General features: G+C 60.5%; 3 protein-coding genes across 6 annotated transcripts in view; 2 read left to right on the forward strand and 1 right to left on the reverse strand.

Annotated features, from left to right (window-relative positions):
• The first annotated feature begins 430 nt into the window (after positions 1–430).
• On the forward strand, positions 431–5079 carry EGR3 (early growth response 3). 3 transcript variants are annotated; one of them, XM_061349767.1, is made up of 2 exons: positions 431–1152; positions 2021–5079. In XM_061349767.1, exons 1-2 carry the CDS (start codon positions 999–1001, stop codon positions 3061–3063), a joined length of 1197 nt encoding a protein of 398 aa, XP_061205751.1. In that variant the 5' UTR covers positions 431–998; the 3' UTR covers positions 3064–5079. The 3 variants fall into 3 exon arrangements, with proteins under 3 accessions (XP_061205751.1, XP_061205753.1, XP_061205750.1); XM_061349769.1 differs by lacking the exon at positions 431–1152 and adding an exon at positions 1247–1387; XM_061349766.1 differs by lacking the exon at positions 431–1152 and adding an exon at positions 1425–1823.
• Positions 5080–8468: 3389 nt separating this feature from the next.
• Positions 8469–17288, forward strand: part of BIN3 (bridging integrator 3) — a 32643-nt gene continuing 23823 nt past the window's right edge. The window contains exon 1 of one of the 2 annotated variants that reach the window (XM_061349771.1): positions 8469–8524. In XM_061349771.1, the coding sequence (XP_061205755.1) occupies positions 8517–8524 (8 nt within the window). In that variant the 5' untranslated portion in view covers positions 8469–8516. Of the gene's footprint in view, positions 8525–13787; positions 13970–17288 lie in introns of those variants that run through there. The other variant, XM_061349770.1, reaches the window with a different exon arrangement.
• The window catches only part of PPP3CC (protein phosphatase 3 catalytic subunit gamma), an 81015-nt gene continuing 72274 nt past the window's right edge, over positions 8548–17288 (reverse strand). The window contains exon 16 of the mRNA XM_061349765.1: positions 8548–8557. The gene's annotated coding sequence lies outside the window, so the exon portion shown is untranslated. The remainder of the gene's footprint in view (positions 8558–17288) is intronic.

The following is a 17288-nucleotide window of genomic DNA, read 5'->3' on the forward strand; positions in this document are numbered from 1 at the left end:
TACCCAGTGCAAGTTGCCCGTTGTCCAGTGCCCGGTACCCGGTGCAGGTTGCCCGGTGCCCACTGCCCGGTGCCCCGTGTGTCCGGTGCTGTTGCCCGGTACACGTTGCCCGGTGCGGCTTGCCCGTTGTGTCCGGTATCCGGTGCCCGGTGCGGCTTGCCCGGTACCCGGTGCCCGGTGTGTCCGGTACCCGGTGCAGGTTACCCGGTGCCCGGTCTATCGGGTATCCGGTTCCCGGTGTGTCCGGTACCCGGTGCCCGGTGCAGGTTGCCCGGTGCCCGATGTGTCCGGTACCCGGTGCAGGTTGCCCGGTGCCCGGTGTGTCTGATATCCGGTTCCCGGTGTGTCCGGTACCCTCTGCCCGGTGTGTCCTGTACCCGGTACCCGGTGCAGGTTGCCCGGTGCCCATTGCCCGGCACAAGTTTCCCGGTGCGTCCGGTACCCGGTGTGTCCGGTACCGCTCTCCCCGTTGCCCGTCCCCGCGCGCGCCGGCCCCGCTTCCTGCTTTCTAATGTTCCATTGTGCGGAGCTTCCATTGTGACGTCTCGGCCTCGGCTCGGCTTTGTCTGTCCATATATGGGCAGCTACGTCACGGAGCGCTCCCGCCGCCCGGATAAATGGGCTGCGGAGTCCCCGGCGGAGCAGTCGGGCGGCAGCGGAGGGAACCTGCGAACGGAGCCGAGGGAGGGAGGGAGGGAGGGAACGGGGGGGGGAGAGGAGAGGAGAGGAGGGGTTAAATCCTCCCACCCGCTTCTACAACCAACATCTGCCAGCCAGACCCCCCCGTCGAGGAAACACCACCAGGGACCCACGGAGCACCGCACCCCCCCCTCCCCGGCACCCCCTCCTCCTCCGCCCCCCCACCCCCTCCACTCCCCCCCCCACCCCCCCAACTTTTTCTCTCGCATGATTCCCCTCGCACGGATTTGCCACTCGGATGTTGTTTCCTCGGGAGCTGAGCTCGGAGCCACGTTGATCCAGCCTTTTCCTCCAGTGCTATGACAGGCAAACTACTGGAGAAGCTGCCGGGGACCATGAACACTTTGATGAACCAATTGCCTGACAATCTGTACCCAGAGGAGATCCCCAACTCTTTGAATATCTTCTCCAGCAGCAGCGACTCGGTGGCTCACTACAACCAGATGGCTGCAGGTAAAAGAAAAAGGGGGGGGGGGGGAAATGGGAGAAGAAGAAGGGGGGGGGAGCGGTGGGGCGAGGAGGAGGACGCTATGGGAAGGGTGTCATGGAGCCTCGGAGGGAAGGGAAGAAGGGAAGCGCTGGGGCTGGGGAGCGTCCCCCCCCCCGCACCCACCCACCCCTTTCCTCGCCGTGGCTCGGCGCGATCGCTGCAGGGCTCCGCGGAGCTGCTGCCGAGCCGCCGCCGCAGGTACGGGGCCGGGTTCCGTGGGGAGGAGGAGGACACGGGGACCGGGGGGGGGTGGGGGGTGGAAGGGGGAAAGCCGGAGCCCCGCAGCGCGGAAGGGCTCAGCCGCCCGCACCGGGATCCTCCGGGATGCGGAGGCACCGCGGACACGCGTGGCCGTGCCCGTTCCCCCCCCACCACCAGCCCGAGCCCGCAGCAGCGTGGGCTCCGCGGGACGCGGCATCGGCTTTCCCGGGGTGCGGGGTTGGGGAGGGGGGTCCCTGCTCCCACGCGGAGCCCCACGGGGTTAAACATCCCCCCCCCCTCCAGCTCGTGTTTCCCCGGGGATGGGCACAGGGAAGGCTGCGAGTCGGTAACGGCGCCGGCGGCCGCAACCGGCTCCGCGGAGTGCCCAGCGCCGCCGGGGCTGGACGGGGAGGAAGCCTACCTGTAGCCGCAGGTACCTCCGTCCCCCCCCCGGGTCCCACCGGTGGGGACCCCTCCTCCCTCGGCAGCCCGGCCCCGGCAGCCAGCGCCGGGGGATGCGGGGAGCGGCGAAGGGAAGGGAGGAGCGGGCCCGGTGCATCCCCGGTGCATCCCCCCGGGGCGTCTCGGCCCTCCCGGCTCACCCTGCCCCGTTTCTCTCGCACTTTGCAGATAATGTTATGGACATTGGTTTAGCGAACGAAAAAGCCGGCCAGGAATTGTCCTCTTATTCGGGCACTTTTCAACCGGCCCCGGGCAACAAGACTGTCACCTACCTGGGGAAATTCGCTTTCGACTCGCCCTCCAACTGGTGCCAGGACAACATCATCAGCCTGATGAGCGCCGGCATCCTGGGGGTGCCGCCGTCCTCGGGCGCGCTCACCAGCACGCAGAGCTCGGCGGGCAGCATGGGGCCTCCGCAGGGCGAGGTGGACCAGATGTACCCCGCGCTGCCGCCCTACTCCTCCTGCAGTGACCTCTACCCGGAGCCCGTCTCCTTCCACGACCCTCAAAGCAACCCCGGCCTCACCTACTCCCCCCAGGATTACCAGGCGGCCAAACCCGCCTTGGACAGCAACCTCTTCCCCATGATCCCAGACTATAACCTCTACCACCACCCCAACGACATGGGCACCATCACGGAGCACAAACCCTTCCAGAGCTTGGACCCCATCCGCGTCAACCCGCCCCCCATCACCCCGCTGGAGACCATCAAGGCCTTCAAGGACAAGCAGATCCACCCGGGTTTCGGGGGGCTGCCGCAGCCACCCCTCACCCTCAAGCCCATCCGACCCCGCAAGTATCCCAACCGGCCCAGCAAGACGCCCCTCCACGAGCGGCCCCACGCCTGCCCCGCCGAGGGTTGCGACCGCCGCTTCTCCCGCTCCGACGAGCTCACCCGGCACCTCCGCATCCACACGGGCCACAAACCCTTCCAGTGCCGCATCTGCATGCGGAGCTTCAGCCGCAGCGACCACCTCACCACCCACATCCGCACCCACACCGGCGAGAAGCCCTTCGCCTGCGAGTTCTGCGGCCGCAAGTTCGCCCGCTCCGACGAGCGCAAGCGGCACGCCAAGATCCACCTCAAGCAGAAGGAGAAGAAGGCCGACAAGGGCTCGGGCGGGCAGCCCCCCGCCGTGCCCCCCGCCACCGCTGCCGCCACCTCCTCGCCCCCCGTCGCCCTCGCTCCCGCGGTCACCACGTGCGCTTGAAGGGACCGTGGGGAGCAGTTTGGTGGCACCCCCTCTTCTCTCCGCAGCGGCCTCGTCGCCCAGCTTTAGGGTGCCGGGGGGTTGTGCTGTGCGGGTCCACGCCACCCGCACCCGGATTGACCGGGTCCAGGCTGCCCACACCCGGATCCTGCCTGCACTTGGATCGACAGGACCCTGCACTGCCTAGATCCCGGAATGTCTGCACCCGGATCCCTGCTGCCCGCACCCCGGTGCTCAGATCCTGCACTGCCTGCACCCGGATTACCCACACCCGGATTGCCCAGACCCAGCTCTCCCAGATCCCGCATCTCCTGGGTCCAGTCCATCTGGATCCTGCACCTCCTGGATCCTGCATCTCCTGGGTCCAGTCCATCTGGATCTTGCACTTCCTGGATCCCTCACCTCCCGGGTCCAGCCTGCCTGGATCCCTCACCTCCCAGATCCCACACCTCCTGGGTCCAGCCTGCCTGGATCCCTCACCTCCCGGATCCCACACCTCCTCGGTCCAGCCTGCCTGGATCCCGCACTTCCCGGGTCCAGTCCATCTGGATCCCGCACCTCCCGGATCCCGCACTTCCCGGGTCCAGTCCATCTGGATCCCGCACCTCCCGGGTCCAGTCCATCTGGATCCCGCACCTCCCGGATCCCGCATGTCCCGGGTCCAGCCCACCCCCCCTTCGCTCGGCCCTGATCCGGGCTGCCCGGCTTCCATACCCCGAGGGATCCCGGCTGACCTGGATCCCCGGCTGCCGCATCCCCGGGGCCGGGCTGGGCAGGATCGGGCCCTCCTTGGACCCGAGCCGCACCTCCCGCTGCCGGGCGGGGATGGATGGACGGAGCCCCCCCGGCTCCCCTCTGCCCCCCGGCCCTCTCCCCGCTCCCCCTCTCCCTGTTCCCAAGCACCGGCTCCCATCGGAGGTAAGCGGGGCTGGCGGGGCGGGGGGGGCTGCGGGTCCCCCGGCGGGGAGCGACGTCCCGGCAGCGGCTTTTGGGTTTGTTGGTTTCTTATTTCCCCTCCCCCTTTTCATTTTGTATTGTTATTATTATTATTATTATTGATTTCTTTTTCATCAGAAGGGAAATTCTGTCCAGAAACGCCTCAAAATAACCCCAAAACCCACCCCAGGATTTTACCGCCTACTTTTGATAATGTGAGCTCTGGAAACGTTGCTTTTATTTGGTCACTTTAAAGCCAACCGAGTCCGGAGGAGGCAAAATAATCAATTAGTCCTCTTATTTCCCATTTTTCTTTTCCTTTCTCCTTCTGGTATGTGCATGTCATTGCATGACTGCTCTGATTTTTTTCTTCTTTTGTTTTAATCAATCTGTGCTCAGACATTTAAGCTAAAAGAAGCAAAAATAAGGATTCATTAAGAATTAAGAATAATGACTTTGAAAAAAAGCTATAAAAAATACTACTCTTTGTTGCCAAAAGGTCGTGCTATCCAGGTTTGATGTCTGCATGTGAAAAATAAACCACACACACACACACACACGCCACATTCTAGAGGTATAGGAAATAAAGCGAAGGGAGAGAACGCAGCCGTGAACGGAGAGGAACTACATTATAAAACCACACCGACCACAATCAGGTTTCGCCACACAAACCTAAAGGGAATGATATTTTTTGAGAGACTTTTGTATAAAGTTGAGTACTCAGAGAAAAAAAAAAAAACACAAAAAAAAAACCCACACAAAAAAAAAAAAGATGAAAAAAAAAATCACACCAGATGTAATATATTTTGTGGATGTTTTTATTTCTTGGATTTATAGTACCTTATACTAAGGTTCAAAGGCAAAAAAATGATGCTTGATATCGTGAAAAGGTGATAATTTTCACACACATTTCATTTGCTCCTTTGTCATGTCGTCACGCGGAGATGCTCGTCGATGCACACAGCGTTTTTAAGGGAAACAAAATCCGACTCCGACCCTGGAACTGATGTATTGTTGTACCATTTGCACTGTGAGCAAATGCTAATGCAGTAAATATATTGTGTTTGCTGACAATCAAAAGCCGGAGTCAAGATCTTTCTTTTCCTTTGCTCAGAAAGGATGGAGATTGGTTTGGAAAGAGCAGGAAGAAGTTTGCTCCTCTGGCAGGGGGTGTTCAAGTGACTTGGGACGGGCAGGACTGGGGCTGTTGTGCTGCTTTAGGGGTGACTTTGGAGCCTGTTTGTGCTTTCCCCCCATCAGTGTTGTGTTTTATGGGTTCTTTTTGGTATGATTGATTTTGCACCAACCCAACCTTCTCTCAGCCCCCCCTTCTCCTTCAGTTCTGTTCGCAGGACGCCGCCGTGACTCCACCATTCCAGGACACTGGGTGACCCCGAAGGCGACCGGCTCCATCCTCACATCCCCCCCTTGTCCCACGGGACCCCCAAATCCTCCGTGTCCTTGACTTGCCCTTGACCTTGCGTCTTATTCCTGCCCCTTGTCGCGCCGCCACCGCCGCCGCCGCCGCCTTGATCCCGGCACCGTTCTGCCGGCGCGCCGCATCCGTCGGATAACGGCGGGCGAAAGAGGATCGCTCCCGGTACCGCCGCCCCAGCGCCCCGCTGCAGAGCCGCCATGGGAACGGGGCCGGGCCAGGCCACTCCGGTTATCAATAACCACCGGATCCAGCGCCAGTGCTTGTACGGGCACGAGGGATGGGTGGGAGAAGGAGCAAGGATGAGGCGATGGATGCGTGGAGCAGGCGCATGGGTGGTTGAATCCTGCCCCAGGAAGCCCTGGTTCTCCTGGAGCTGGGAATGTGCTGGAGGATGCGGAGGGTCCTTCAAGCTGCACAGGCTCTGTTGTGTTGGAAGCACCCCATTCCCTAGGGACTGCTGGCAGTGCTGGCATCCAGCGTCAGTACCGTGGGCTTTCCCGGCATTCCCGGCCTGTGGAAGCACTGGCACCGCCATCCGGTTTCCTGCCTTCTGATGCGCACCCACAGGCAGGCCCCGGAGGAGCCGCTGCTCCCAGGGAGAAGCTTTAATATCATGGAGAACCTGGGGGCAGACGGTGCCTGGGGCGACTCGGAGCACCCCTGGCTCATCCAGCAACGGCATCTTGTGGTGCTGGGGCTCATGGGTGCTGCCCTGGGGGGGCTCCTGTGTCCTGGAGTGGATTCCTGGGTGGTTGAGCCTTTTGTTGACCATTGAGACGAGGCTGGATCAGCCCCTGGACCAGGCGTGGGCTCAGCGTGAGCCAGGGCTGCCCTTCCCTTGGTGCTCTGAGCATCCCTCAGCACCCAGGGGTTGTGTTGGGTTTGGAGCCACCAGTCCCTGCTCTGTCCCCTTGCATGGCCTGGACAAGCCAAGTGGATGTGTAGGAGCTGGAGCCACCGCGCATGCAGGTGATGGTGTGGGGAGAGCCACCATGGCCTCCAGCATCACCCATGGGTGCTGCGGTGGTGCCGGTGATTGGGTCCATCTCCACTGGTGCCTTGTGCTGGAGGGCATTGGAGATGCTGGGCACGGGGCAGGCAGTGGCACGGCAAAGACCACATCACCCCCATCGCTGTGCCACGGCGATGCTTGCTCCAACACTGTGATAAGGAGCAGGGAAGGAGCCCACCGGGTGTGAACGGGATGTCCCGGCCCCGGCGCCACACTGCGGACCCGCTCTGCCACTCGGGAGTCCCTTACCCGGAGCAGGAAGGTTGAGGAGCACCCTTGGGTGGCGAAACGCGTGGCGAGAGCGTGCGGCACCTCGCACCAACCCCGCTGGTTGCTACGGAAACACGGCGCTCTGCATCCCGGCTGCGGGCTCCCTGCGCGCTGGGGAGGAGGGAAGGGGCTGCAGCCACAGCTCCGGACCCCGCTGCTTCTGCCCCCTCGATGGCAGCGCCTCGCTCCTCCCCGCGGATGTGGACATCCAGGAGCGCTCCAAGGAGGAGCACCGAGAGCCCGGCCCCATGGGAGCAACGAGGACCCGAATCCAGGCTCCAGGTGCGCACCCGGGAGATGCCGGTGCCACGGACGTTGGTGGGATCTCTCCCTGACCTCCTCAGCTCCCCCCTGGCAGGAGATGCCTGCAGCAGAAGGCCTGGATGGTGTCAGGGTTTCCTGCCCCGTGCCGCTGCCGGACGGATCCATCCCCACATTCCCAGCCAAGGCTCCGACCTCTGCTCGTGGCTGAGTTCTGGAGGAGAATCCCAGATGATCCCCCCCCGGCACGTGGGGACACACGGGGCAGAGCCCCCATGGAATGTGCTCCCTGAGCCCCACAGCCATCGGGACACCCAGGACCCGCCTGTCCCCGCTCTTCCTCGCTGCATCCTCTGCACCAACGTGGGCCATCGCGGTGGGAACAGCAGCCAGGACCAGCACCGTGTCCTACCAGCAAACCCACCCTGGCACCAGCCTCGCTCCATCCCTCCTCTTCCTCCCACCTTGGCCGGGATGCAGTGGGGTCCTCCCGGCTGCCTCCCCTCGGGGTTTGCTCTGAACCCATCCAAAAGCACCCCCAAACTGATTCCTTGGTGCCACCTTCAACCTCCTCTCTCCATCACCTCGGCTCCTTCTCCTGTGTGCAGGGGGGTCCATGGACACCATCCCCTGAGTGCCCACCCAGCCCTGTCTCCGTCTCCTGCTCCTTTCCGGCTTATCCCTGTCCTCACCGGTGTCGGTGGCACCTTCCCAGTTTAGCATCATCCTCCCTGGCTGTAATCACCGCTGTTTACCTCCACCTGCTCATGGATAAACCACCCCTGGCACCCATCCCAGGCCTCCTCCCTGGGTCCTGTGCAGAGGCACGTGCTGGCACCGCGCTGCCAGTGGCAATGGGGGCCCCGAGGGCACCCAGAGCTCTGGGGGTGCTTTCCTTCACCCCACGGTGGTGGCTGACAGGGCCGGTGCTGAGGACATGGGGGGGGTTTGGTCACAGCTGCCCAGCCCCCTGAGGATGGGGATGGGGGGGTTCTCCCCAAACCTGGGTGCTGCTGCCCCTCTGAAAGCACTGCACATCCCTGCTCCACCGCCTTGGGTCTGCCCAGCTGGGACACCCCTGTCCCCCCCCATCCCGCACCCACCTTGGGGTGCTCCCGAGCACCCCCTTCCCTGCGTCCCTGCCCATCGCAGGGTGCTCCTGGGCACCTCTTGCCCTTTCCCCACCCCGGGGTGCTCCTGAGCATCCCCTTCCCATGCCCCTGCCTACATCAGGATGCTCCTGGTCCCTCTTCTCACCCAGGGATGCTCCTGCCCACCCCGCTCTCCAGGGCGCTCCCCGCCCCGCTGCTTTGATGCCAACCCCATTCCCAGAGGATTTCCACCGTTTTTTCACCGTTTTTCACCGTTTTTCACCGTTTTCACCCCTTTTCTCCCCCTTTCCCCGCTCCCCTCTGCCCCGTGACGTCACGCCCGTCCCGACATCACGCTCCCCTGTTCCTCCCGCCCAGTGGCTGCGCTGCCGGAAGGGGCGGAGCCGAGGCGAGCGGCACTTCCGGTCGAGCGGCGAGGGGAGCCATGAGCTGGTGAGTGCGGGTCCCGCAGGCCCGGCCCGGCCGCGCCGCGCCCCGGTTCTCCCGCTCCGGACCGGGCCCCCCGCTCCCGGCACTGCTGGGGGGGCCCGGCCCGGTCCGGCCCTCGCCATCGGCGCTGCGGTGCTGGGGCCTCCAGGCCGGGGCCTGGCGCCGGCGGGCCCGGTGGTAGCGCGGCCGGGCCCCGGTGCGTGTCCGCAGGCAGCGGTGGGCGCTGAGCGCAGGGCCCCTCGCCGCAGCCCCGGGGATGGAGGCGCCGCCCGCGGGGGTGCTCCGGGCTCTGCGGCGTCGCTTTGAGGAGAGGCTGCGGGAGCTGGGCCCGCATTGCGGCCTGAGCGGGTCCCGGCCGTGCGGAGCGGAGGTGCCGGGAGCACGGGGCAGGCCAAGGAGCAGGGGCCATAAACTGGACCAGAACAAGAGTCCCTTCGCGTGAGGGTGGCGGGGCCCGGCACAGGCTGTCCCGGGGGGGGGGGTGTGATGGAGTCTCCCCCTCTGGAGCCATCCCAGAGCCACCACGGACACGTTCCTGGCGCTGGGTGACCTCCGGAGGAGCCCCACGGCTCTGGAGCGATGTGAACCCGCCCGGGTCCATGGAAGTAAAGCTTGGTTGTTGTCAATCCAATGGGTCCTGCGTGTGTTTGAAGCAGGCTCGGGCCTTTGCCTGCTGCCTTTGGGCCTCTTCCCCGCTGCTTTCTTAAAGGAGCGTTAAAAATGAATCCCAAGAGCCTGATTCCGCATCCCTGGGGAGCCCCATAGAGCCAGCGCCGGGATGGGACGGGAGGGATGTGGTGGGGTAAGGAGAGAGGGGGCTTCTGCTTCCCTGAAGGTCTCCGCTTGAGTCCACCAGGGCGGGAGTTAAAGGCGATGTGAGGGCTGGGAGCAGGGGGAGTTGTGGTTGGGAATACTTAAGCAAGAGGAACCGGCCTCAAGCTGCACCAGGGCAGGTTCAGATGGAGCTGAGGAACAATTCCTGCCCCAGAGGGTGCTCAGGCATTGGAACAGGCTGCCCAGGGCAGGGCTGCAGGCACCGGCCCTGCAGTGTTCACACCCCATGGGGCCGAGACCTCAGTGCCATGGGTTAGGGGTGGCCTTGGCAGTGCTGGGGTGAGGGTTGGGCTGGGTGAGGTCTTTTCCAGCCTGGTTGGTTCTGTTTCTGTGGCCCGCACACAGGGACTGATACAATGGGGCCTTTTGGTTAAAAAGCCACCGTTCTCCACCAGGTTCCTGTGGTTCTGCTTTACCCAGCCCAGAGCAGCCGTGGTTGGAGGCAGCGCTGGTCAAGGGGGGGCTTGGAGCTGCCTTTTGCCCTGGCTCCCTGCTGAGCTCCGGGGTGGATGCAGCTGCAGGGCCCATACGTGAGAGAGGAGCATTCCCTTCACAGGAGGGGTTCATCAGGTGTTACCCAGAGCATCGACACTTCCCGATGTCCCTCGGCCGCACCAGGCCTGGGGACCGTTGCCTGTGCCTTTTGCTGAGCGGTTGCATGGTTCTGCCCGCAGCTGCTGGGGAGGAAGGAAAGGTCAGTGCTGGAGGAGGGGAATTCACTGGGATCTGAGCCCCTTTCTTCTCCAGCAGCGTCAGTCCCGGGGGTGCCATGGCTGCTCTGACGCGGGGCTGGGACCCCGCAGCATGGCCCGGCTGCAATCCCCCTCCCAGCCCTGCAGCTCCCGCCCGGCATCAATGGCCCCATTCACTGGGATAAGCCGGAGTTCAGTGGGAGCAGGCCTGGCGTGACGTGCGCCCGTTGTGCCAGGGGCAGGGGGCAGAGCAGGACATGGCCATGGCTGCGGAAGGAGCCAGCGTTGTGCAGCACAACGGGAGTGCTCAGGGCACGTGCCTGTGTCTCGTGCGTCCCTCTGCGCCCACGAGCACCCTGGCACCCAGCTCAGCACCCACTGAGCCCCCTTTAGGCTCCTGCAGCCATCAAGAGGCCGGAGGCTTCTCCTCGGCCCTGGCCTTGCAGCTCCTGCAGTCTCTGCCTCTGGTTTGGCCTCTGGAGTGCTCGGTACCCGCAGAGGCTGGTGTGAGGGGTCCCCAAAGGGCAAGGAGGCTGCTTTGTGTTCGGGGTGGAATTGTGCATGGATAATCCTTTCCTTTCCCTTGCCCCAGGTGGGCTGGGCTCTCTGTCAGGACACAGCAGCACCCCGTGTACCAACACAGGGAGAGTTTGCTCCAGAGCGTAAAGCCGGTGGCAGAGACTGGATTAAACCCCCAAATTCCCGACTCCCGCACCTAGGCAACTAGGCAGTGCTGTCTTTCTAGGCTAAGCTTTATTTAGAGCAGGAGGAGGCTTGTTTTGGAAACAGCCTCGCATGGACAGATGAGATGTTTTCTGCATCTCAGCAGAGCTTGGTGCCTTCCCTTCGGCTTCTGCGCTGTGAATTGGGATCTCGGGAGCGCATCCTCATCCCCGCTGCCCTCCCCGCTCCCCCGTGGCCGTGTGTTTTGGAGGAGAGAGGAAAATCTTCCAGTGATTACCTTGGCCATCCCTCCCTTTTAAGCACCAAAGAGAAATGAGGTGATGGCTTTACTGCATCCACACCCTCTGTTGCCACAAGTGTCTCATTTGTGACCACCAAAGGCTATTTTAAGCCTCATGGAACCACGTAAACCCAAGTGTTGCAGCAGCTCGTCCCCAGCCTCCCAAAGAGCTCCTGTTCTCCCTTGCCCAGTTCCCGCAGGTGATTTCACAAGCGGGAAGGGGTTATCCTGGCGTGGCCTGGGCACCGCTGCTGTTTACTGCAGGAGGAAGGATGTGGGGCAGATGTTGATGGTGAGGCATGGGGGGGGTTGTTGCATCCTTGCTCTGCAGGGGGTTGCTGTCACTGGCCTCCTAAACCATATGCCTCTTGGCAGGGTGCTCTTGCTGAGTGGCCTGAGGAGCTGGCAAGGGTTTAAAGCCAGGGTTTGAACTGGTTTTGTGCTGTTTAACTCCCCAGGTTGGCACCAGACACAACGCAGAGTCAATGGGAGCGTGTTTGCTTGAGGTGTTTGGGGGTGGAGGTGAAGAGGAGCTGCCCCTCTCAGGAAGGATGGATTGACACCTTCCCTAGCAAGGGGAGAGTGTGGGGAGGAGCAGGCGTAGCTGCCTGGCAGCGGGAGAGTGGGGTTGTTGCTTGTTCATGGTGGTTTCCGTGTTCTGGAGCTGTGCTGTGGCCACGTTGGGCAGCTGGGATGCAAAACACAGCCCAAGGCACTGTTTTCTTTCCAGTGAATCAATATTGATGGGGTTTTTTGATCCCAGCAAATCCCAACTTGGTCAATGGCAGCGTCCCCAATTCCTCCCAGTATCAACGATACCGGGAGCTGGAGATGAGCACGGGATAAAATGAGGTTGGATGAAGCAAGTGGATACCAGGGCAGTGAGCAAGGTGCACGCTGCTCCCAAACACCTCCCTGCACGCTGCGGCCACGTGCAGCACCCATGCAACAGCCCAGGATGAAAGCAAAGGGATGGGAGCTGGGTCCTGGCGCTGCGATCAGCAGGTTAGCTTAGTTCTGCTGATCCCTTTCCCACCTTCTTTGCCCCAGCAGCTAAACCCCAGTGTTCTGCTTGAGCCCCAACCGTGTTTCACAACCAGGCTTCACTGAAAATGGGTATTTTTGTAGCAGAGTCAGGGCCTAAAACAGCCCTGCAGAATTGTGCTCGCCTACGCGCCTGGCGTGAGTAATTTTCTTTTGATGGGTGAGTAAAATATCATTATATATTTTTTTCTCGTGCTCATCTTGGGATGGGTGGGAGAGTGGATTCGGACTGCATTCCTGGAGCCGCTTCCACACTGACACCACGCTCGGCTCCCTGCGAGATGCAAGGAGACAGCAGCCCCTGCGCCGAGGAGCCGGGTACCCTGCACTGGGGGCAAGGAGGGTGCCTCCCATCCCTGCGCTCCCCCGGAGCACCACAGTGTGGCTGTTCCCATCCCTTTGCTCCTTCTGCCCCACTGCAGGGGCTCATCCCTGCATGGCCTCACACCTGAAGTCACAGGGATGGGGTTGAAATGCAGGTGGGAGCGCGCTGGGGCTGTTTCTGAGGGACTTCTTGCTCCTCTCAGCACCCTGTGACCTCCCCTCTCGCCTCCCCCAAGCACAGAACCCGGAGCAGGCTTTGGCACCGCGGCTCCCTCGACAGAAGCTGTTTGTGATCCGTTTGAATAATTTTTTCCCTTCTTCCCCCCCCTCCCTCCTTTGCCTTCGCGCTGTTTGGAGCCGTTGCTATGAGGCAGGGTGGGGGGGACGGGGTGGGATGGTGCCTGCGGTTGCCATGGACACCGTGTAGTACAGGGAGGAATCCGGAGCGATGCTCGGGATTCACGGCTAACCCGGGGCTGCCTTCCTCACCTGGGCAGGGCTGGGATCCCGCTGCTCCGAGGGCTGCATCCAGGGCAGCCCCTGTGGCCGTGGCTTTGCAGCTTTTGATGGCCTTTAGGACAGCCAAAGTTGTGAGATGCGTGGTGCTGGTGCCCGGGTTTGGGGTTTGTGGCGTGGATGTGCACAGCACTGCATAGAATCATAGAATCTGGAATGGTTTGGGTTGGAAGGGGCCTTAAAGCTTATCCAGCTCCAATACCTGCCATGGACAGGGACACCTTCCCCTAGAGCAGGGTGCTCCAACCCCTGTGTCCAACCTGGCCTTGAGCACTGCCAGGGATGGGGCAGCCACAGCTGCACAAGGAGTGATGGGGAGGAGATGCTCCAGCCATGGAGATGCTCACTCCCATTCACTTGCTAAGGGCAGTGAGAAAGGGAACGTTGAGAGTTCAGGTGGCAATGCAGTGTGCAGAGCTCCAGTGCCTGCTCTGCCTGGGCTTGCTTAAAAAGAGCCCAAAACTTTCCATGGGAAGTGGGCACTTCTGACTAACCATGGATTGAGTTGCTGGTGTGACAGTGGCGGTACCGGTGCCACCAGTTCGTACCACACTGGGACTTGTGGGTCCCTGTGTGTGGTGGATTCTGATGGTGCCTGGGCATTGTTTTTCCTCTGTAACCAACCTCCAGACCACAGTGTGAGCGAGCACATTCAGTTCTCCCTTCCCTTCCCTTGCATGCTCCTTGTCCATCCTTCCTTGCCTCCCTCCCCAGCCCCTGGATCCACAGCATCCCAGGGAATGTGAGGGGTCTTCTGGGACTTGATAAGGGGTTGCAAGGTGATGTTCAGATGGAAGCCCCTGTCTGGGGGTTTGATGTCCTGCATGGTCCAAAGGGACCATCACCTCCCTAAGTTAGCAGTGATTTGGTCTGATTCACACTGGCAATTCCTCTGTGCCTCCGTTTCAGGGGACTGGTGGAGAGGAGGAGTGGGAGCTCCATGTTTGAAACTCCGGCTCCCTACGGACCTCATTGAGCTTTATTCCCTCCCCTGCCTGCAACTCTCCTGTGCATCCAGAGGAGCATGAGCTGCTTTGGTGTGTGTGGCCCTGGGTTTGCACATGGAAAAGCCGAGTAAATATATGACATTGCTGGGGAAACTTCAGAGAGAATTGGCCACAGCTTCTCCCACCTTCCCCTCCCTGGGGTTCCTGAGCATCCCTCAGGAGAAGCTTGCAGGATTCTCTCCACCCACACTTTCTTCCCTACTTTAAGCTCTTCCCACCCTTTCCCTGCAGTAATTCCCCCTCCTCCCTCCCAGCTGAACCCCATCCCCTTCCCAAACTCCCGGTGACCTCGCTGGGACGGGGCTTGGGGCCGGGATGCTCCTGCAGCCCTGCGGTGTGGTGGGAAGGCTCCGGCTGTGACTCAGCTCGCGCTCTTCAGGAACAGGATTTCAAGGGATTTCACACCCCAAACACAGCCCCAGCTTTCTCTCGCTCAGCAGAAACGAGCGAGCAGGGAAGGAACGCACCAGTTCTGGATCGCTTCGGTGCAGCAGGAGCGGGGGTAACCGGTAACCCATGGCGGTGAACGGCACCGACCCATCGCTCCCCAACGTGTTTGCTTCGTCCCCATCACATCTCCTAAGCAGAATAACCCCCCCAGCAGCTCTTAGTGTTCAAAGCACGCAGTTGTTGCTGTGTCCCCCCTGTTTTGCAGGCTGGGCCTCGTGGGGAGGCAAGAAATCTTGGTGGCAACAGTTTGCTGTGGGGTTGTAATGCATGGGCTGCAAAGCTCGGAGATGATCCATACCTCTCATCTTTTGTTCCTGCTTATGCATTTAATCCCCCCCCAGCACCATATTAAAAGGCAAAGATTCAGAAATGAGGAAAGATTATCTCAAATTGTGAACTAGAACAGCAAAATATATAATTGCTGAATAGACATCACTTGCACAGGGTTGTTTTGTAGAGGTTTCACCCAGACAGCCATAATTAGCCAAGTGGCATCACGATGCTAATAGAGATATTTACTGCTTCAGAGTGGAGTTGCAGCCTTGCGAAGCACTCCGGTGACTCTCTTTTGTTCTGGAAGGTAGTAGCCGGGATTGGTTTATTCCTTCCCCTTTGTGGTGCAGTGGAGATCGGGGATGGGATGGGATGGGATGGGATGGGATGGGATGGGATGGGATGGGATGGGATGGGATGGGATGGGATGGGATGGGATGGGATGGGATGGGATGGGATGTGCTCCCCACTGTGTGCCCATTAGCTGCTGCCTGCTTTGCCTATGCCCCTGGTTTAGTACTGGTATTGTTTTGATTTAACGCATCTAGCCAGTGGATGCTGGCCACCCAAGGGCAAGGGGAAGGTTATGCACAGGCAATGCTTTAATCGCCCTTTTAACTGTGCTTTCCCACTAGGAACCAGCCTAGATCCAACCTGGATCCTGTGCTTGCTGGAGAGGCTCAGCAGCTGCTGTGGCTTCTCATAGAATCATGGAGTGGTTTGGGTTGGAAGGGAGCTTAAAGCTCCTCCAGTTCCAATGGCAGGGACCCCTTCCACTGGAGCAGCTTGCTCCAAGCCCTGTGTCCAACCTGGATTGAGCACTGCCAGGGATGGGGCAGCCACAGCTTCTCTGGGGACCCCATGCCAGTGCCTCAGCACCCTCACAGTGAGCCCTGGGTCATGGCTGCATTGGGTAAAGAGCACATCTCATCCTGCCACTGAGACAGAGCGATGCCATCACCTCCAAACCCGCGGCGTGCGCCGGAGCCAGGCAGGGAAGCGCCTCCTTGGGGTTTATATTTGACCCATGCAGGAAAACACAGCGAAAAAACCTTTGTGTTTTCACTTTCTTCCTGTAAGGCGCCGCACCCGCGGCTATTGGCAGGGTAATTACACAGCAGGCAGGGGTTGGCTAGGAGAGGAGTGTGATTCACAGAGCTGGAAAGGGTTAAACAGCCCCAAATTACATCGCTCCCACCGGAGCACCATAAACAGGAAGTTCTCTATTGCTGGTGACTCAGGTTGGCTCCTGCTCCCCGAGCCCTGCACCAGGCCCTAATTACACCCTTGGGTTGGAAGCAGTGGCCAGCTCGGGTGATGCGGGGCTTGTTTTGCCCATGGGGATGTGGTGTCGCTGCTCGCTTTCTCCCATAGAACCCCAGGCTGGTTTGGGTTGAAGGGAGCTTAAAGCTCCTCCAGCTCCAGCCCCTGCCACTGGAGCAGCTTGCTCCAAGCCCCTGTGTCCACCCTGCCCTTGAACGTGGCTTTGGGGAGGAGTGTGAGAGTTTGGACTGGTCCAAGCAGGGGCTCGGCATCATCCCAAGAGGGGCTGGTGTGGATTTGGGATGCGATGCTGATGCCACTGAGCTATAGGTGTGCTCTGGGTGAGGCATCTCTGGGAAAAGATGCTTGCACTTCATTGCAAGCCCCGTTTTCTCTTGAGTTAAAGCACTGCGATGCAGAGACCATGAGGAGGTTTTGGGGAGATGCTTCCACAGAGCAGCACCTCTTTAACTTAATGAAACACACTGGAAACAGCCGCTGAGTTCCTGGCTCTTGGTTATCCTGGGAGCTGAAAGGGACATGGTTATTTTCCGGAGGGGGTTTATGCTGAGCACGCTTCACCTCGGAGCTCCCTCACGTGGGGAAGCTCATCCAGGTAACCCAGATTTCCTGGGAACCATCCTGAAGGGTTTAAGGATGAAGGAGCTGTTGTGCTGCAGGTGAGCTGCTGCTCCGGTTGCTCCGGCACGGCACAGGGATGCTTGGGAGCAGCTCCAGACACTTTATTTGCTGTTGCTTTATTTAATATCCTCTTTCTGGATATTTACAGGGCTTATTTGTTTATTTATTTCCCTTTTGGGTTTGATTTGAAACGTGTTCTTCAATCGGAATGCTGGAGCATCCATTGTGTTCCCACCCATTGCATTCCCACCCATTGCGTTTCCATCCTTTCAAGGCCAGGTTGGACAGGGCTTGGAGCAGCCTGGTCCCTGCCTGTAGCAAGGGGTTGGAAGTGGATGAGCTTTAAGGTCCCTTCATCCCAAGCCGTTGTGGGGTTCTGTGATTTATTTGCCTGGTGGGTGGGGAAGGGGGTTTCAGATGCAGGTGCTGACCTCAGTGGGGACATTAAACAGGGGAAGTTTAGATTGGATCTAAGGAGGAAATTCTTTCCTGTGAGGGTGCTGAGGCACTGGAATGGGTGCCCAGGGAGGTTGTGAATGCTCCATCCCTGGCAGTGTTCAAGGCCAGGTTGGACAGAGCCTTGGGTGCCATGGTTTAGTGTGAGGTGTCCCTGCCCATGGCAGGGGGTTGGAACTGGATGATCTTAAGGTCCTTTCCAACCCAAACCATTCTATGATTCTATCGGCCCTTGGAGCAGGAGCACTGCATAGACTGAGGTGTTGCTGCCCCAGGACAAGCCCTGCTCACCCCAAACCCCA

This window comes from Neopsephotus bourkii, unplaced genomic scaffold (genome assembly GCF_033783945.1).
Source record: "Neopsephotus bourkii isolate Nb327-2 ecotype Australia unplaced genomic scaffold, CSIRO-AGI_Nbou_v1 NB_457, whole genome shotgun sequence".
NCBI lineage: Eukaryota > Metazoa > Chordata > Aves > Psittaciformes > Psittacidae > Neopsephotus > Neopsephotus bourkii.